The following is a 20,995-nucleotide window of genomic DNA, read 5'->3' as shown; positions in this document are numbered from 1 at the left end:
GTGGTGGTCCACTATCTGGCTCTGGTGGTCTTCTGCGCTACCCTGGTGGGCTCCTGCTCTATCTGCGCCGCCGTGGTGGTCTGCTGTCTGGCTCTGGTGGTCTTCTGCACCGCCATGGAGACCTTCTGTCCCGTCTGGTCCGCCCTGGTGGGCTCAAGCTCCGTCTGGTCCGCCCTGGTGGGCTCGTGCTCTGCCGGCTCTACCTCGGTCCCAGATCACTCCGCTGCCACAACTCTGTCACGAATCGGGTCTGCACTCCCGGTCACTCACCACTAGAGGTCACCCGCTCACCACTCACCACTTTCACACCGCACATCACATGGACTCCAATTCCCATCATCCAACACTGATCACAGCTGTCACCAATCACTCATTGCACCAATCACACGCACACCTGATCACACAGCATCACTAATCACACACTATTTCAACCCTGGACATTCTCCCCCTCTTCGCCGAGTATCGTATGCACTATCGCTGCCCTACAGAGCCCGTCAGTTTTCCTAGCCTTGCCTTGCCTTGCCTTGCCTTGCCTTGCCTTGCCTTGCCTAGCCTAGCCTTGCCTTTGTTGGATTGTTTTCCCCTGCCTGGACTATCGCTGACGTTTTGGTTTCTCTCTCCTGTCTTGCCCTTTGGATACTGTTCACTGATCGTCGACCCACGCTTGCCCTAAGTTTACTCTTTGTCTTGTCTCTGCCATACCTGTTTGCCATTGTTTCGACCCTGCCTGTATCTTTGACCATGCCTGTAAATAAAAGCCAGCACATGGATCCGCACGCCTCTCGACTCGTCAGCCCTGTTACACCTACCAATATCTACATAATAAAAACATGCCAGGGTTCACATATTGAACCTGTGTTTTAGCGCCACTCAGTGGACATTTCTATTTGAAACCGCGGCGAAACGTGCAGCAAGGTACGTAAAACGGTGTCGCACAAAAAGTGCGCAGAGGCAGGGCTGGAGTGGGATCAATTTTCAGCCCGGGAGTGTAATGCTCAAGACCAGCCCACCACCTATCCCCTCCCACCGTGGTGGCTTCTGGGAATCTGGATAAATGAAGTGACAGATCTGTTCTTACTATCCTGTTATATTTATTTTTGACATGTTTCAATAAAAAATATGAATAATGTAAATATGGCCATAAATATCAATAACAAATCACATAACGTTACTGAGTTTTCTGCAACAAGTAGTCCAACTGTTACATTATGAAAAAAATGGTTTGCATTCAAACGAAAATAGTGCAGTAAGAAATATACTTTTTGCACTATTGTTTTTTTATATCCACGTCAATGTAATAAATAAAATAATGAAATAAATTATATGAAACATTTCTGCAACAAAACATACAACTGTAACATTAAAAAAAAAAAAAAAGTTCAATTCAAAATTGAAAGCTGCCAAGCAGTCATCAATAACTAGATGGAAAATCAGTAAGCATCTCGAAAGAAAGAAAGAACAGGCTAAAATCACTTACATTTAATTGAAACAGACAATCAATAGAAAAAAAAAACTGAATAAAACTGAATACTAAACCGAATAAAAAAATTCCTTCAATGTAAGTTAAGTCAGTTTGGATAAAAGCGTTTGCCAAATGCATAACTGTAAATGTTGCTAGTGTACCTTGCTTGAGTCGCCAGTTCACGTGTGCTCGTTTGTCTTCTTGAAAAAATATTTGTCAGTTTGGCACATTTGGCCGCGTCATCCTCCAATGCCTTTACTTTTTTTTTTTAACCTGGCTTTTTTTTTTTTACTATCCATTTTATTCTTCCCGCGATTAGCGCACTCTCGCTACACCACAGCATTAATGGTTTCGGTTTGTCTCCATGGCAACGACCTGGGACACGCGCTTGTGTAGAGGGAGAGAGAGGGTGCGCGCGCGCGCTCTGACAACAGAAAACGTCATATTTTAATGTTAAATTCAAATATAGTGATATTAGCTTAGTTATCAGCCACACCATAACTTAAACACACAGACGTTATTCTGTGTATGTAAAAAAAATTAAAATAAAATAAAATAAAAAGCTCGGCCCAATTTATGAGCGGGGCAGAGCGGCCCACCGGGAATTCTCCCGGTTCTCCCGATGGCCACTCCGGGCCTGCGCAGAGGTACGTATTTTTACGAGACCCAGTTTAATACATCTGCTTCATCTGCTTAATACATCTTTTATCTGTCATCTAATGCAATTTAATGCCTGAATGCTGAGTAAATAATAATAATAGAATAAGAATGATAATGATGATAATAATGATGATAGTCATTAAAACTTTTCTTTAAGTTTTTTTTTATTTAAATTCAGTGTATATATTATATAGTATAGTATTCTTAAATTGTAAATGGTAAAATGGTGCACATAATTTTGTTAATTCATAGGAATTAGCATTTTCTTGCTTTTTATACTTTTTATAATTTTATACTAAAGTCTAAGAATAAAGTTACATTTCAATGTAACATTTAAACTTAAAATTTAGGGGGGGATAAAGAAATGCAAAACAACTTTAAAGCTATTAAATGTTTATTTTAACATATAGCTATTTAAAGAATGCAATGATTTCTTTTTCATCCCAGGGTAGAGACAATTTCCCCAGCTGAGCTGTGCGTAAATCCAGTTGTGTGGGAAGAACTGACAGCAATAAATCTATCAGTGACAAGATTACAGCTGTGCTGGTTGTTCTAAAACACATTTAGAACCATTCATTCAACCAAAACTGTGGGAAAACTCCTGTAAATGTCCTCTCATACACTGTAATTGCAAATACGCTATGAAAAAAAAAAAAAAAAAAACTGTTAGTAAGTTCCCGTACTATATACAGGGAAAAACTGTAAAAGATCTAACCAGACATTTCATGTAATTTTACAGTAAAATGCTGTTAATTGTACAGTTTTTAGAAGTAAAAAAGAACCAATCAATGTATAATTTACAGTCAAAAACTGTAAATTGATATTCCCAGAATTCTCTGCGTGACACTCCACATTTGAAAGTATTTTGTTTAAATAATCATGTTTTTTAAATAGTTTTTGTTATCAGTTATGTATATTTGGGCTTTATGTTATCTTCTGTTGTTTAATGAATGTTTATTGCATTATTTAAGTATCGTGTGTTACAATGATGGTGTTTTGTGTTTGCGTGAATGACTCTGTGCACCTTCTATATATTAGTATATACTTCTGCTTGTGGTGAAGCTACTTGTGATGAGCTTTGATTCTTCATGGCTTTCTCTTTTACCACCTGCATTATTATGGTGGTTGTTAGTATGTTTTAGGTACAAAACAGATTTTAATAGCATTGTGCGTTGTTGAATTTACTGGTTTACATTCAAATTTTCTTGTTTGTAAATTACAGTTTTATACTGTAAAATTTACAGTTTTTAAACGTAAATGTGTTTACAGTTTGCCAAATTTGGCACAGCTGCCAAAATTATTTTGTAAAAACTACAGATTTTTTTTTACAGTGTTACCTTCCTTCATCTCACCCACACTCCTATCCCAACATCTGCTGAATGAGATTCTACTGCAACATCTTTTCTCTGATTGACACCTCTATTTCCCCAAAGGCAGAATAATCTTCTAGAGATACTGTCTGAGCAGCACATTGTACCTTTGGGGAAAGACATTGACAAACTCGGCTATTCATTACACAATATCGATCAAGTCTGGACTGAGCTTATTTGCGGTTAACACATGATTTGATGGGACATAGTATAGTCTTTGTTTTGTACATGAAGATTTTTGCTTTCGTTTCTTTGCTTTGCATCAGTTGGCTTCATCTCACAGTTCCTTTGAATTCTAAACTCTGACATCACACAATTAATTTTGCGAGTCATATGAGATGAGATGCGCCAGACCTCAGAGAAAGATCTCCTTGCATGAAGCCTTTGATGAGCATCAAAGCACCTCAACAGGTGATCTGCTGCAGTATATCCTACAGCTGCTCTGCATTTAGCATGGAGGGGTTTCAAATCTCAAACTGTGTATTTGTGGCTTGATGCTGATGTTCTTATGTACCATGTTACATTCTGGGATTCCATTTTAATGAAACATTGTAGGAGCTTGTTGTCACACAATATCTCAAAGCACTCAAAGGTCCAATTATGCAAATTTTTGTTCTCTCTCTAGCAGTGACATTAGTATCAAACACTTAATTCAAAACAGTCACAAATTAAAACATTTTCTTTCTTTTCTTTTTTTTTTTTTGTTAATTCTATCCCATAAACAAAATGTCTGTAATGTAATATTATCAGTAATGCAATAAATATAATGAAAATGATAAATAAATAAATTATAAAATAAAATATAAGGATATAAAGAAATATTAAAATATAAAGAAATATTAAAATATTAAATATTAAAAATAAAATAAAAATTTGTTTTAAAATGTATGTTCTCTTTTTTTATGAAAGATTCTCTGTAATTCTCTGCAATTTTGCTTTTTTAAGTAAAATTATCTTGTTTTAAGTATCTCAGGCATGCCATTCTTCTCTCCCATCTTGAATACTCCATCATCACTGGCACTGTCCCATACTGGCAAATGTCATGTCTGACAAACTGACAGCAGTTTGTATTTGTACTTCCTCCATGGCCCCTCTGACTCAAGGTATACCCCAGGGTTCGGTACTTGGCCTCCTTCTATTCATATATATATGTAAGTATACATAATCGAGGTGTCATGTAAGCATGCAGTAGAAACACCAGACTGATCATTGGTTTGCCAGTGGTGTACCAGTGGAGTCACCGTTAGCTGGGATAATAATCTGAAGAATTAGTTAAAAAAAATAAAAAATAAAAACGTACGGCTCAGCTCAAGAACCCTATATACAATGAAAAAAAATGTAAAGAAGAAAGTTCTCTTGTAATATTTCAGTGTAATTCTCATGTAATATTTGCGATTTTAATTAATTTTTCTTAATTTTAATTTAGAATTTAATTGACATTGTTTTAATGATGTTTAGATACTTTTAATGGACAACAAGGCTGTAAATGTATTTTTTTTTTGCGATGTGTAGCTACTTGTGAACTCTTCACAACACTGGTGGGAGGTGTTCATCTGAAGGGTCGGGGATTGAGAGCCAGAAGAAAAAGTGCGTGTTTTACAAACTGACTATCACACTTGTTGCAGACCATGACGTTGATCGAATCTCTCACTGACCTGGAGCTTCTTTGTTCTCAAAATGCCGAATGAGAGAGACGACCGTGATATGCATGCCAAAGAGCATTTCGTGATGTCTCACGCCGCTCTCTGCACCATCCCGCTCGCGCTCTCGGCGGGAGATGCTGCTATCGCCGCAGCGGAGACCGAGCGAGGCGTACCGGACACTCACGGAGAAGAGTTAACCTACAGCGATAGAAACGCCTGCTGTCGCCCTGACGGACCTATGTTAAACAGGCGTGTTACTCTGCCTGGTACTCTGATAGATAACGACCCCACCAAGACAGCGTTATCAGATCTCCATCAAGTTGAGGGATCCAGACATGAGTTCGGCCATCACGCGCACAGGTTATTCGACAGCGATGATGACCTGGACTATCACGTGCACCATCACTGGCATCCTCACGAGAGCAACTCTCACTATTCGTAAGTAAAAACAACAACACGTATTAGCACCGTGACGTGTAACATTAAAAAGTTGATTTGAAAATGACTACATTCACAAGATTGTCTAATCTATACAAATGTATGTGTTTTTTCATATAATCGACCTGCGTTGAGTTGGCATACGTTTCAGGTGATTTTGCCTAAATGTATTATTTTATTATTAATTCATTTATTTATGATCTTCTTTAAAGGCCTCTTTTTGTGCTCATAGATTAGCTTTACCTCAGTCACTCAGCATAGGAAAGAAAAATTCAGCTATAAGTAATAAAGTTTGTTTATTAATAATAGTTTTGTTTTATTTTATTTATTTATTTTTGAAGGATCATGACAATGAAGCTTGGAGTAATGGCTGCTGAAAATTCAACTTTTCCATCATAAATTACATTTGAAAATATATTAAAATAGAAATGTTATTTTAAATATAGGCCTAGACCTAATAATATTATTATGTCCGTTATAAATAGTTATTTTGTATTTGATTTGATTTTTTAAAAACTAAAAATAAATTATAAGTTAAGGAAAAATCACTGTAGATTAAGGTTATGTTGTAACAAATTAAGTTATTTACTGTAACAACAACAGTTTAAGATCCATAAAAACTAATAATAAATGTCACTGCAAGCTGACATGTTCATTTAAGGAGCACTTAAAGGCATAGTTCATCACAAAAAGAAAATTATATAATTTTTTACTCCACCTCATGATGTCCCAGGCGAATGTGACTTTCTTTCTTCAGGTAAATGAGTTTCAGAAGAATCTTTTTCAGCCAAGACACTTTATATTTATCAAAAGTAACATTTATACATTTAGAATGTTGCAGAAGTTGTTTAATGTTTTCATTTCAAAGTTGTTAATTTGAACTTTCTATTCATCAACGAATCCTGAAAAAAAGTTTCCACAAACTGTGGAAACAGCACAACTGTAACTGTAACATCAATAATAATAAGCAATGTTTCTTGAGCAAGAAATCAGCATATTAGAATGATTTCTGAAAGATTGTGTGACACTGAAGACTGGAGTAATTATGTTTAAAATGCAGCTTTGTTATAACTGGAATAGATTACAATATATTATTTTTGATCAAATGCAGCTTTGGTGAAGACAGTTATTTCAAAAAACATTACATTTTTAAACACAAAAATTTGAACAGTATATTTCATAAAATTCCACCAAGACCAAATCATCTGATGTAAGGTAAACATATAATTTAATACTTTTACTTCATGTCAACAGTTGTCTCGTTTAGGAATTTAGCAGAAGCATCTGAGACAAACTCCATTAAGTCTCTGGAGTTGTGAAAGAGCAGTAAAATCTCCCTGGTCTTCTCATGAATGAACATTGCGGTTATTAGATTGAGACAGTTCACACAGACCATATTGAAACATAAATTATTTAGCCTGTTTATTTCAATCTGGTTTAATTTCAGGGCTATTGACAGATACATTTGCAAGCTTATGATTCCTGTGCCCTGTGCTCTGCAAAAACTGATCAGTAAAGATTTAGAGGTGGAACAAAATGCCATTTTGCACACTACAGAATCGCAATGTTTGATTTATCATGTTGCAAAGCAAGGAATGAGTTTTATTTCAAGTGACACTCACAATTGTGATCTGTTACGCAGTACAATTTGCGCTGAGGCTCTTGCAAAATGGAATAAAATTAGATTTCATCCATTGCTGTCTACCTGGCTTTCGTTTGAATATAACTTGTTTATGATTTAACTAGTTCAGCGTCTTTGAAGCCTTTTTAAGTTCAAGGGAAATTGACACTACAAAGCAGCTCTGGTTAATTTAATAAAGTAAATGAATGAAGTCCTGAGGTGAAGAACACACTATTTGATGTTAGGAACATCTGTTCTTAGAGGTGGTTTCTGTTATGAGATGAAGCTCTAGTATAATTAGAAGTCCATCTGCATTGATCTCATTGACCACCGCTGTAATTTATGGTCTTGTACTGTACTGTAAAGTCATGCAATGTTTGGTTGATTCAAGGAGGTCTGTAATAGCTGAAGAAAGCTAATAGTAGCATTATCTACTAGGCTATAGGTCAATCATGTGACTAATTGTTGTCTTAAAAACTAATTTATTCAAAATACATTGCAATTCACTGCATTCAATAACTTGAATGTATCTCTGTGTTGGGCATGTGTTTTTATTTCATTATAATTCATCTTAATATTTTTTGAGGGGCTTAAAGTCAGAAATGTCTGGGTGATACAACTGTCCTATTTTCATAATGAAGAAACAAACTTAATTGAAATGTTTTAACAAAAGGCTTTCACTGCTTATAAGAAAACTTTTGACTGCATAATCAAAGTCATGTGGTCCTACCAACATGTAAAAACATGCAGGAAACAGACACACACATAAAAAAGAAAATTATATTATAGAGAATAAATGATAGCACCTGCAGACCCTCATGACTGTGTGTCAAGGTCTCTTAAAAAATGATCAAATAAATAATAATATTTATAATAATAATTTTAAATAATAATAAAAAAGGCAATTAAAAAAAAAAAAGGGGGCAAGGTTAGTCCAGCTTGTGTAATGTCAAAGGTTTGTTATTAAAATATATTTTAGAAGACTCACAGATATTCAAGATGAGAACGAAAATGGTTATGACACATGACATTTTAGTCATTATAGTCATTTTTATATATCATATTTCTATAAACTTGGGATGTGTGTTTTATTTCTTTATAATGAACACTCTTATTTAGTATTGTTCCTTTCCCATAACTTTAAATATTAGCCACTTTTTAAATAATTTTAATATGTTTTTTTTAGCCACCTAGTATAGTCAACATCTATTACTCAGCCAATACCAGCAGATGTTCTTCTAAAGGAATATGTGTCATAGACCAAGTTCTGTCAATTATTTCAGGTTTCTAGTTTAACCAAATCATACACTACCCTTTTAACGTTTGAGGTTGGCATTACTTAATAAAAAATACAGTAAAAACAGTAATATTGTGAAATATTATTACAATTAAAAATAAGAGTTTTCTGTTTTAATATATTTAAAAATGTAATATATTCTTGTGATAGAAAAGCTGAATTTGCAGCATCGTTACTCCAGTCTTCAGTGCCACATGATCCTTCAGAAATCACAATATGCTGATTTGGTGCTCAAGAAACAAGGTTAAGTGTTGAAACAGTTGGGCTGCTTAATATTTTTGTGGAGACAGTGATTTTTTTCAGGATTCCCTGATGAATAGAAAGTTTAAAAGAACTGATGTGAACTATATATATTTTTATAACATTATAAATGTCTATCAGCAATGCATCGTCATTCTCTGGGTTTTGCAGTTTTGAGGCCATTCAGCGCAGACACACCACCCTGAGAGAAAAGTGTCGCAGGCAGGCCGTCCGCGGCCCCGCGTACATGTTCAGTGAGAGAGGCACCAGTCTGACCGAAGAGGAGGAGCGTTTCCTAGATGCCGCAGAGTATGGAAACATCCCTGTGGTCCGTAAGATGCTTGAGGAGTCCAAGACTTTGAATGTAAACTGCGTGGACTACATGGGTCAGAATGCATTGCAGCTTGCTGTAGGGAACGAGCACTTGGAGGTCACAGAACTGTTGCTGAAGAAAGAAGGGCTGGCGCGAGTGGGTGATGCCCTGCTGTTAGCCATCAGCAAAGGATATGTGAGGATAGTAGAGGCCATCCTGGCCCATCCGGCATTCGAAGGTGGTCTCCGTCTGACTCTGAGTCCCCTGGAGCAACAGCTAAGAGATGACGACTTCTATGCGTATGATGAAGACGGGACTCGCTTTTCCCAGGACATCACGCCTATGATTCTGGCGGCCCACTGCAAGGAGTATGAGATCGTGCACATTTTGTTACTCAAGGGTGCTCGCATTGAGAAACCCCACGACTATTTCTGCAAGTGCGGCGAGTGTGCAGAGAAACAGAAGCAGGATTCTTTCAGCCATTCACGATTGAGGATGAATGCCTATAAAGGCCTCGCCAGCGCTGCCTATCTGTCACTGTCTAGTGAAGACCCTGTGCTCACAGCGCTGGAGCTCAGCAATGAGCTGGCACAACTCGCCAACATCGAGACTGAATTTAAGGTGAGGAGGTGCACAGACACACTCTATCTAGAGGTGTCACTCAAAATCAAAAGCCTAAATTCACAGGCTACATTAGGAGTTTGTGTTGTGTTGAAATGAAAAAGACATTATATACCTGTATATTTCGTGTATACAGAGTAAGGACCCATTTTGAGAAAAATGGTAAAGGGATAGTTCACTCAAAAATGGAAATTCTGTTATCATTATTCACCCTCATTTTGTTCCAAACCTGTATTACTTTCTTTCTTGTGTGGGACATAAAAGATTTTTTTTGTTTTTGTTTTTGTTTTGCTACAGACATTCTTCAATATATGTTTGTGTGTGTGTGTGTGTGTGTGTGTGTGTCCACAGAAGAAGAAAAGTCATACAGGTTTGGAGCAACATAAGAAAGCCCATTTCCGCCACAAAAAAAAAAAAAAAAAACATGTTTGGTTAATCACATGATGTTAAATGTCATAATATTAACATAAAAGGCAACATTGAGATATGAAGTCATAATCATGAAATAATATTTTTTTTAAGTGTTACTTAAAGTCATAATTATGAGATCAAAAAGTCAAAATGTTGACAAAAATGGTAATTTCTGAGATTAAATAGCATAATTATGACATAAAATCATAATTATATTATATTTATGATATAATTATGTATTGACAAAAATTGATGTCATCAGTTCATAAGTATATTCATAAATATGACAAAAAGTTGAATTTTTGTTCATGTCAGTTTCAACCTTTTGTTATAACTTCATTGTTTCCATCTTAAAATGTTGACTTATGTCTTAATAGTTTTTGTTATAATTTTACTTTTTATGTCATAATTATAATAATAATAATAATAATTCATTACATTTATATAGCGCTTTTCTGCTTTTTCTAAGCACTCAAAGTGCTCTACATTGTTAGGGGGTATCTCCTCATCCACCACCAGTGTGTAGCATCCACCTGGATGATGCGACGGCAGCCATAGTGCGCCAGAACTCCCACCACACACCAGCTTATTGGTGGAGAGGAGACAGAGTGATGAAGCCAATCAGCAGATATGGGGATTGTTAGGAGGCCATGATGATCAGAAGCCAATGGGCAAATTTGACCAGGATGCCAAGGTCACACCTCTACTCTTTTCAGAATCAGAATCAGAATGAGCTTTTATTGCCAGGTATGTTTACGCATACGAGGAATTTGTTTTCGTGACAGAAGCTTCCACAGTGCAACAGAATGACAGTGACAGAACAAAAAACACAGATAATAAAAATAATGATTAAAAAATAGAACAAGTAAATAAGGAATATAAATATACAAATTGACAATTGTCCCAGGAACCTGAATGACTCCTCTGCAGTCACAGTGCTGTTCATGATGGTGAGTGGGGGGAGTGCAGAGGGGTTTCTCCTGAAGTCCACGATCATCTCCACTGTTTTGAGCGTGTTGAGCTCCAGGTTGATAAGACTGCACCAGACAGCCAGCTCCTTAACCTCCTGTCTTTAAGCAGACTCGTCACCGTCCTGAATGAGGCCGATCAGTGTGGTGTCGTCTGCAAATTTCAGGAGCTTGACAGAGGGGTGTGCAGTCGTTGGTGTAGAGGGAGAATAGCAGTGGGGAGAGAACGCAGCCCCGAGGAGCTCCAGTGCTGATTATGCGGGTGCTGGATATGTATTTTCCCAGTCTCACTAGCTGCTGCCTGTCTGTCAGGAAGCTGTTGATCCACTGACAGACGGAGGTGGGCACAGAGAGCTGAGTTAATTTGGGCAGGAGGAAGTTTGGAATGATGGTGTTAAAGGCCAAGCTGAAGTCCACAAACAGGATCCTCACATAAGTCCCTGGTCTGTCTAGATGTTGCAGAACATAATGCAGTCCCATGTTGACTGCATCGTCCACAGACCTGTTTGCTCTGTAGGCAAACTGAAGAGGATCCAGTAAGGGTCCAGTAATGTCCTTCAGGTGGGCCAGCACCAGTTTTTCAAAAGACTTCTTGACCACAGACATTAGAGCCACAGGCCTGTAGTCATTTAGTTCTGTAATTTTGGATTTCTTTGGGATGGGGATGACGGTGGAGCGTTTGAAGCATGAAGGGACTTCGCACAGCTCCAGTGATCTGTTGAAGATCTGTGTGAAGATGGGGGCCAGCTGGTCAGCACAGGATTTCAGACAGACTGGTGTAAGACAATCTGAGCCTGGTGCTTGAACCTGGCGCACCTCATCTTCACTGATCTGAATTGCAGGTGTGGGGGAGGGAGGGGTTGCTGGAGGTGTTAATGGTTGTGTGGAGAGGTGTTCAGGGCAGGTGTGGGTTGTTTTTTTCAAACCTGCAGTAGAACTCATTCAGATCGTCTGCCAGTTGTTGATTCTCCACAGTGCTGGGGGATGGTGTCTTGTAGTTAGTGATCTTTTTCAGACTTTCCACACTGATGCTGAGTCACTGGAAGAGAATTGAATCTGCTCTGATCTCCTTTTCCAATGTGTATTTGGCCTGTTTATACAAGACTTTTTCCCCCTTCCTGTAAGCATCTTCTTTAGCCTGACTAAGCTCTCTGAGTTATGCAGTGAACCATGGTTTGTCGTTGTTGTAGATTAAAGAGTCATCGTAGGAATGCACATATCCTCACAGAAACTGATATAAGATGTTACAGTCTCTGTGAGCTCGTCCAGATCGGTGGTAGCAGCTTCAAAAACACTCCAATCAGTGAGAAAGAAACAGGCTTGTTAATCCCGCTCTGCTTCATTAGTCCATCTTTTAACAGTCCTTAAACAGGTTTAGCTGATTTCAGTTTCTGCCTGTAGGTCGGTATAAGATGAACCAAACACTGATCAGAGAGCCCCAAAGCTGCCCGTGGGACAGAGTGATATGCATCTTTTATTGCTGTGTAACAGTGATCCAATATATTACTATCTCTGGTGGGAGGTGATGTGCTGTCTGTATTATGGCAGTTCACGGGAGAGATTGGCTTTATTAAAGTCCCCGAGAATGATTAAAACAGAGTTCGGGTGTTGTTGTTCTGTGATCAGATCAGTTAGTTTCTGTGAAGCTGAGCTCACGTGCGCTTGCGGTGGAATGTAAACACTCACGAGAATAAACAAGCAGAACTCGTTTCGAAAGACATCCTGGGATTTTTAATGACCACAGAGAGTCAGAACCTCGGTTTAACGTCTCATCTGAATGACAGTGCTTGTTGACAGTATAGTGTCCTCATCACTATACTGAGGCACTAGGACCCACACAGACCCCCTGTTGGCCTCACTAACACCTCTTCCAGCAGCAGCCTAGTTTTCCCAGGAGGTCTCCTATCCAGGTACTGACCAGGCTCAACCCTGCTTAGCTTTAGTGGGCAACCAGTCTTGGGCTGCAGAGTGATATAGCTGCCAATGACTTCTTATCTCATGATTTCGACTATTTATTTATTTATTTATGAACCTGTTACTGTCCTAAAGCCATAATTATTTAAATTATTAAAAAGTAGGGCTGTTAATAGAATAAAATAATTGTGATTTATCATGTGATTTCTGACTCAAACAAATATAAAACTATACATATACATAAATTGGTAAATGTGTTAAAAATATTATGTTAAACATTTATTTAGTACAAGAATGTATCATGTTCAACCCTAAAAAACATTTATATATATATATACATATATATATATATATATATATATATATATATAATTTTTTTTTTTTGTGGGGCACAATGAGTTGAATCACTATGAATCATTATGTACTTTGTGCATAATACAAACTCCCTTAAGGCGCTCTCATGATTATTTCAAAGCACAGCTTCTCAGTTAATCTAGGAAGTGTCCAATTGTGAAAAGTGTGCTCATGGCCCTGTAATGAGCTGCGTCTCTCTGAAAGAAATGTCTACACTCATTCGAGCTCACAGACCAGCAGATTATTCCACACGAAAACCAATTTCCCACCCTTGAGATTACCCTCATTATAAAATAGAGGATGTTCGATGACAGTTTCTGGTTCAGTAGAATCTCTCCACACAACATTTTTCCAAAAAGAAAATGTTTCTCCAGAGAGCTTCATGCGCTTCGCCGACGTGTGTTGTTTTATATTTAACTATGTAGGGGAAAAGTTCTTCACTGAACGTCACTCTGGGGAAATATCTAATCAAGAGTTCTCAAATCCAGACAGTTTTTCCCTTATTGTGGTTAGTGAGCTATTAATTCAAACTGCTCCATTGAGAGCTTCCTGTAATCACCCCGTTATTATTCTCTCATCACCGTTTTTCTCTACAGACGATCACTTTGACAGTTGTAATGGCATGTCAGTGATTCCGCTTCTGTAATTCCACATAAAATGTTTGTTCTCCTAAACCACTGCGATGCTATAATTAGCAGGATGGGCTTCTCATGGGTGCCCTCCATTAGGTAAATTTCTGTTTGAGAAGATCTGATGCAAACATCAATCAGACTTCCATTTGGAGGTGTGACATGGGACTTTCATATTCGCACACATCCATGTCTTTCACAGCAGAGCGTTCACCGTTCGCTAGATGCAATTTAGGTCCCAGTTGGAGTGAATTATTTTTTTTACAAGTGATTAATAGCCCGCCTGAAGTCATAATACTGTCGCTCTGTTTTGTTTCAGAATGACTACAGGAAGCTCTCCATGCAGTGTAAGGACTTTGTGGTTGGCGTTCTGGATCTCTGCAGAAACACAGAGGAGGTAGAGGCCATTTTGAATGGAGATGTGGACCAGAACCCCCCGAGCGAACACCACCGGCCCTGCCTTAGCCGGGTCAAACTGGCCATTAAGTATGAAGTCAAGAAGGTACTGGGAAATGATTTATAGACTAAAGTTTAAGTGGTTTCCCAAGACAATGTCTAATTCAATGCTGTCCCTGCAGTTTGTGGCTCATCCGAACTGCCAGCAGCAGTTACTGACGCTGTGGTATGAGAATCTATCAGGCCTTAGGCAGCAGTCGGTCGGCGTGAAGTGTTGGACAGTGCTGGGAGTGATGGTTGGCCTGCCATTTCTTGCAATTGCATATTGGATTATGCCCTGCAGCAAGGTACATCATCATCATTCAGAATCAGTTCATTTAATAACACTGGGCAGACTTCTCTTTTTCTTCCATTGTTAAATGTATTTCTGCATTTGCTCTTTTCTCCAGGTGGGCCAGGTTCTCCGCAGTCCCTTTATGAAATTTGTAGCTCACGCCGTCTCATTCACCCTCTTCCTTGGTCTTCTGGTTCTCAATGCCTCCGACCGCTTCGCAGGAGTCAAAAACCTTCCTAACGAAACTATCACTGATTATCCACGGCAGATCTTTCGCATTAAAACCACTCAGTTCTCGTGGACAGAGATGTTGATAATGGAATGGGTGCTGGGTGAGTATCAGTCAAGCATGCAGGTCGTAATCTTGGGTCAAAAATAGTGTGTACAAAATAGGAAATCTCTTACAAGGTAGCACTATTAACACCTTGAATGCAGGTGAGTGCACAGTTTTCACATTTACTGCTCTGCGAAATTTCATAGATGGAGTCGAGTCATTCAGGAATCAGCGCGATTTTGTGTGAGGACATAAGATTTTGCTTATGTTGGTCGTGCAAAATCTCCACGCTAAAAGCAGGACAATAGTAAACAGCCAGTTCATCGTTGATTCAGTTCAGTGTAATAACTCTGTAAATTATGGAATGAGTTCAATTTATCTATTAAGCATCTCTGTAGAAAACAGTGATGCCATCATCCAGCTCAGTTCAGTTCTCATCCAATAATGTCTGTGCAATCAAGTGAATATTAAGTGCCGCCAACTAAGCAAGCCAAAAGGCTATAGACAAAGGAATTATTGATTATATTCACTGGTTATAGTCTATTCACATTAATTAAAAATTGATTTATACTCTTTCATTCAAAAGCAAAAAGTAAAAGTAAGTTTTACTTGGATGGATGGATGGATGGATGGATGGATGGATAGATAGATAGATAGATAGATAGATAGATAGATAGATAGATAGATAGATAGATAGATAGATAGATAGATAGATAGATAGATAGATAGATAGATAGAAAAATAATTAAAGATAATTTATTAAATTTTTAGTAAATGTTTATTTAGATTTAGATTCAGTTGATCAAAATTGGCAATAATACCATTTATATGCAATAATTTTTCCACATGATTAATATTTTACTATACTTTTGATTAAATGAATGCCCACCCCAAACTTTTGATCTCTAGAATAATCCGTAATAAATTACTTAATATTTCAAGTGTGATAAATGAACCCCATTTCTTTTCTTTGATTGCCCTGATCAGGAATGATCTGGACGGAGTGTAAGGAGGTTTGGGCTGATGGACCACGAGAATACATCATGCATTTGTGGAATGTGTTAGACTTTGGCATGCTGTCAGTCTTCGTAGCGTCATTCACCGCACGGTTCATGGCTTTCCTGCGAGCCTCCCATGCACAGCTGTATGTGGATTTGTATGTGACTAATGCAGACTTGATCAATGCCTCATTACCAGAAGACGTGGCCTACTTCACTTATGGTATGTTACAAAAGTAAAGAATCTGTATATTCAAATCTAAAGTGAACTGTAACGTACTGTATCAATATAAAAGACCAGAAGGTCTGTTTCTGTTCTCAGTCAAATGCTTATGTATGCTGTACAGACTTTCTTGCAGCTGTCTGAAATGAAACAAAATGCTGCCATCAAGTGGTGACACCAAAGAATGCCTCTTCTCTCTCAGCCAGGAACAGGTGGCTTCCCTCAGATCCTCAGCTCATCTCCGAGGGCTTGTACTCCATCGCTGTGGTGCTCAGTTTCTCACGTATCGCCTATGTTTTGCCGGCCAACGAGAGTTTCGGACCATTACAAATATCTCTTGGGCGCACGGTGAAGGATATATTTAAATTCATGGTCATCTTCATCATGGTCTTCCTTGCCTTCATGATCGGCATGTTTAATTTGTATTCCTACTATTTGGGAGCTAAATATAATCCTGCATTTACCACGTAAGTCCAAAAAAGTAACAATGACAAGTAATATATTCAGAATTTACTTGTTAAAGGGATAGTTCACCATAAAATATATAATTAAAAAAATCTATAATTTATTCCCCATGGTGTTGCAAATTAGAGGTTTTTTACACAAAACACAAACGTAGATGTTTTGCAGAATGTACGGCTGTTGATTTGTGACCAGTGGCTGTCAAGCTCAAAAAAAGATAAAATTAGTCTATTTGACTATACCGTTATACACCATTCAAAGGTTTGGGGTCAGTATGATTACTTTCTTTCTCTCTCTCTCTCTCTCTTTTTTTTTTTTAAGGAATTAGTTATTTTATTCAATAAGTGACACATTAAATTGTACAGAGGTGACAGTAAATATATTTATGTTACAAAAAAATCTATTTTAGATAAATGTTGTATATGAACTTTCTATTCATCTAAGAATCTTGAAAGAAAAGTATTGCGGTTTCCACAAAAATAATAAGTTTTTCAAAATTGATAATAGGAAACATTTCTTGAGCAGTAAATCAGCATATTAGAATGGTTTCCGAATGATCATGTGTCACTGAAGCCTGGAGTAATGATGCCAAAAATTCAGCTTTGCCATCACAGGAATAAATTACATTTTAAAATATATTCAAATGGAAAAAAGTTATTTTAAATTGTAAAAATATTTTAAAATATTTCTGTTTTTACTGTATTTTTCATCAAATAAATGCAGTCTTGTTGAGCATAAAAATCACAAAAGTACAACAAATCTTACAGACTCCACATGTTTGAATGGTTGTGTATAATACATTTTAATATAATATGAAATTTAAGCCAAAAATTTTCCTCTCAGCTCTCAAATTAATATCTTACATTTTGGTGTTTGAAAACAACAGCTCGGTATATATATATATATATATATATATATAAAACTTGTTTTTTGTTTATTTGTTTGTGTGTTCCACTAATAAAAGAAAGTTGTACATGTTTTGGAAGCATGATACAATTTTGTATTGCATTTTGCATTTTTGTATTGAAATAACTTTTTGCATGTATGTATCTGTTGCAGGGTAGAGGAAAGCTTTAAAACGCTGTTCTGGTCCATCTTTGGTTTATCTGAGGTGATCTCTGTGGTTTTGAAGTATGATCATAAGTTCATTGAGAACATTGGTTACGTGCTCTATGGAGTCTATAATGTCACAATGGTGGTGGTCCTGCTCAACATGCTCATAGCCATGATCAACCACTCATACCAGGAGATTGAGGTGAGACGAATGTACTTCTGAAAAATAATAATAATACTCAAAAGGATAGTTAGTCATGCATATGTTTATATTTGTGTGTGTGAGAACAGGAGGACGCTGATGTAGAATGGAAGTTTGCTCGTGCAAAGCTGTGGCTCTCCTATTTTGATGAAGGCAGCACTCTTCCACCCCCCTTTAATCTAATACCCAGCCCCAAATCCTTCTATTACATGGCTCAGCGCACCAAAGCATGCCTAGTGAGTTTATGCAAGGCCAGGGTTCGTAGCAACAGCAGCCAGCAGGATGTGGGAATGGCCAATTCACGCTCTAAGGTCAGAGATCGGCAAGGATTTTCAAACTGTTCAAATGTAGAAATCGCAGGTTGTAATTTTGATAACTTTTCAGCTTCGTCGGTTTCAACCTTACCACGCACAAGAGGGCTTCACGGTTAGAAATCCTATCAAACATCCCACAAGATATCAGGTACTGATTGATTCTTATCCTAAAACTTTTATTGTCATGGCAAAATGTCATTCTAAACTTTCTTACCTCACAGAAACTCATGAAGCGTCTCATCAAGCGGTATGTCCTAAAAGCCCAAACTGACAGTGAAAGCGATGAGATCAATGAAGGTAAGACTCATTTACTCATCCATTAGTGTCTCTTGTGTGATTTACTTGTCCATCCCTAAACACATTTCTTTGATTGATGTCAAGTAATAAACCGTAAAGTGTTAAAAATGGCCGTAACTGTGATTTTGGTGCCAAGTTTTACTTGAAACCCTTTAAACCCTTGTTTTCATGTGGCTTTTCTTCTCAGGTGAGTTGAAGGAAATCAAGCAGGACATTTCCAGCCTCCGCTACGAGCTCCTGGAGGAAAAGTCACAGGCCACTGAAGAACTTGCTGAACTGATTCAGGAGCTTGGAGACAAACTCAGCAAAGGAGCCAAGAGACCATGAAAAATGAACTCTTGTGATTGTAGCTGAAAGTGTGCTGGGCTGAGTCTAGATCTGCTGAAATATTTAGTTTAGATAAAAACTTAAATGTCTCGTTATACTCTTAATCCGTTTTAGTCTGGAAGCCTGTTTCCGCCACTGAATAAAAAAGAAAAAAGGTTATTGCGACTTTTTATCTCACAATTCTGACTTTTTTCTCATAATTGCGTGATACAAACTCGCAATTCTGACTTTTCTCAGAATTGCGTAATATAAACTCACAATTACGAGTTAAAAAATCATAATTCTGAGATATAAACTCGCAATTCTGACTCGCACTGAATTGCGTGATACAAACTCGCAATTGCGAGACATAAAGTCGCAATTCTGAGAAATAAAGTCAGAACTGCGAGATAAACAAAGTCTTTTTTCCCCCCTCAAAAATTGCGAGTTTATATCTCACAATTCTGAGAAAAAAAGCAAGAATTGCCAGAAAAAAAGTCAGAATTTCGAGATATAAATTCGCAATTGCGAGAAAAAAAGTAAGAATTGTGAGATTAAAAGTCGCAATAACCTTTTTTTATTTTTTATTCAGTGGCGAAAACAGCCTTCCATAGTTTTAGACATTGGTTTGTGAAGGTATAATTTGTGGTTGCCATTTGTGTGTTGGATGCAATTTAATAAAGTCATTTTAATAACTCTAACTCAGGAGAGACGCAGTGCTATAGAATAATAATAAATTCATATGAATGTATTATCACAATATCTATATTGTTAACATGACAACAACAGAGCTAAATGTGTTAGTACTGACGTTAGTTCTCATTCCTGGTCCTGTATCGCAGAGCTGCACATTATGGTCTTGAAGGCTTGACATATGGGTTTATGATAAAAAAATAAATAGTCATCCAAAATGTGCATGGAGACCTCCAGGACCTGGACAAAGATGCACTACCATTTCCCCCTCTCTCTCTCACACACTTTTTTTTTTTTAAATCATGTATTATGAAGAAATATATAAATATATTTATATAAAGAAAATTAAGCCTTTTTTTTAAAGACTGTTAAAGGTTATACATTGTAACATTATTTCCATGAGAGTTATATTTCCCTTCCAAGTCCATAATTCAATAAAATAAAATGTAAAATAAAATAATTTTCATTAAAAAAAAAAAAAGTCACAATGTAAAATGATTCTAATGGAAGGCTTGGTTTTCTTTATGCAAAGTAGAATGAATAAAAACAACAGGTCTGTGTGTGTTAGTACTGAATATGACAATGTATTGTCAGGTTTCAGTATGAAAATAAAATATTAAAAGTGTCTGCTAATACTTAAGTTATTGATAGCATTTTTTGATATTAGTATTTTTAAAAACAAACATGTAAACTATTTCTTGCCGAGTTGCAGTTTTGAAACAAACCAAAAATAATTATATGCTTTTAAAACAGAAGGGTGGATCTCATAAAATCTGTCGAGAGTCTGGGTCATATCTTAGCCAAAAAGAAAATAAAGAAGTTAAAGGTTTTATTTTGCTTAAAGAAATAAATAATTTTATTGTTATTATACCATTATAAAAATAAGCTCATTTGAAAAATGAAATTACCAAACAACAAATAAATAAATAAATGCATTACAGTAATAAAGGGGTGGAACTATTATTTTTTAAGCAAAATAATGAATAAACATGCAACAATATTTCAGAATTTGATTTGATTTCACTACCCCAAATATAGTTCTTTATCTTTGTTTTGTTTATTTTTTATTATTGAATTACTTATTGTTAATATATTCTTGTTATTTTTATTTTGTATTGATTTGTTATGTGAGTTGTCACCAGTGTTGGGCTAGTTTCTCAAAATTGTTTATATATTACTCATTACTAGTTATTATATTATTGTTACTTATTACTTTCTGGCAACAGTAATTAATTACTTGCACTACAAATTACAGTACTTTACTTTCACGCCCCGCATAAGTTGCAAATCTTCCCCATAAAATTCTTCTAAAATGTTACTAACAATATATTTATGCCTCATCATTTGACCAAAATCCACATTGGATCGCAGTCAGAAGTTATTCCAAACTTTCAGTGGTGATTGATAGTAACATTTAAGTAAAAGTGTTGTATTACTCTCATTAATTGTCATTGTAGCTATAATTTATACCCATATACGACTATATTCCATGATATAATGTA

At 36.8% G+C, this 20,995-nt stretch overlaps 1 protein-coding gene across 2 annotated transcripts; it reads left to right on the top strand.

The window, feature by feature from the left end:
• The first annotated feature begins 5,060 nt into the window (after window positions 1–5,060).
• Window positions 5,061–20,043, top strand: trpc7a (transient receptor potential cation channel, subfamily C, member 7a). Of its 2 annotated transcripts, none has more exons than XM_058789350.1 (12): window positions 5,061–5,573; window positions 8,903–9,665; window positions 14,261–14,443; window positions 14,520–14,684; window positions 14,787–15,003; window positions 15,933–16,166; window positions 16,369–16,633; window positions 17,688–17,883; window positions 17,973–18,194; window positions 18,268–18,345; window positions 18,419–18,494; window positions 18,682–20,043. In XM_058789350.1, the coding sequence occupies exons 1-12, from the start codon at window positions 5,170–5,172 to the stop codon at window positions 18,819–18,821; spliced, it is 2,943 nt and encodes a 980-aa protein (XP_058645333.1). In that variant the 5' UTR covers window positions 5,061–5,169; the 3' UTR covers window positions 18,822–20,043. The 2 variants fall into 2 exon arrangements, with proteins under 2 accessions (XP_058645333.1, XP_058645334.1); XM_058789351.1 differs by lacking the exon at window positions 5,061–5,573 and adding an exon at window positions 5,670–5,724.
• The last annotated feature ends 952 nt before the right edge of the window (window positions 20,044–20,995 follow it).

Source organism: Onychostoma macrolepis, chromosome 10 (genome assembly GCF_012432095.1).
Source record: "Onychostoma macrolepis isolate SWU-2019 chromosome 10, ASM1243209v1, whole genome shotgun sequence".
NCBI classification, from domain to species: Eukaryota; Metazoa; Chordata; class Actinopteri; order Cypriniformes; family Cyprinidae; genus Onychostoma; species Onychostoma macrolepis.
The sequence above is the reverse complement of the archived record's forward strand: the minus strand, read 5'-3'. Positions and strand labels throughout refer to the sequence as shown.

What these genes read in the sequence shown, in the direction of transcription:
- trpc7a (XM_058789350.1), top strand. Translation starts at nt 5,170, where the DNA reads ATGCCGAATGAGAGAGACGACCGTGATATGCATGCCAAAGAGCATTTC. An exon ending in TATAATCCTGCATTTACCAC is followed by an intron (nt 16,634 to 17,687) that starts GTAAGTCCAAAA and finishes TATCTGTTGCAG; the next exon opens with GGTAGAGGAAAGCTTTAAAA. An exon ending in TGGCCAATTCACGCTCTAAG is followed by an intron (nt 18,195 to 18,267) that starts GTCAGAGATCGG and finishes ATAACTTTTCAG; the next exon opens with CTTCGTCGGTTTCAACCTTA.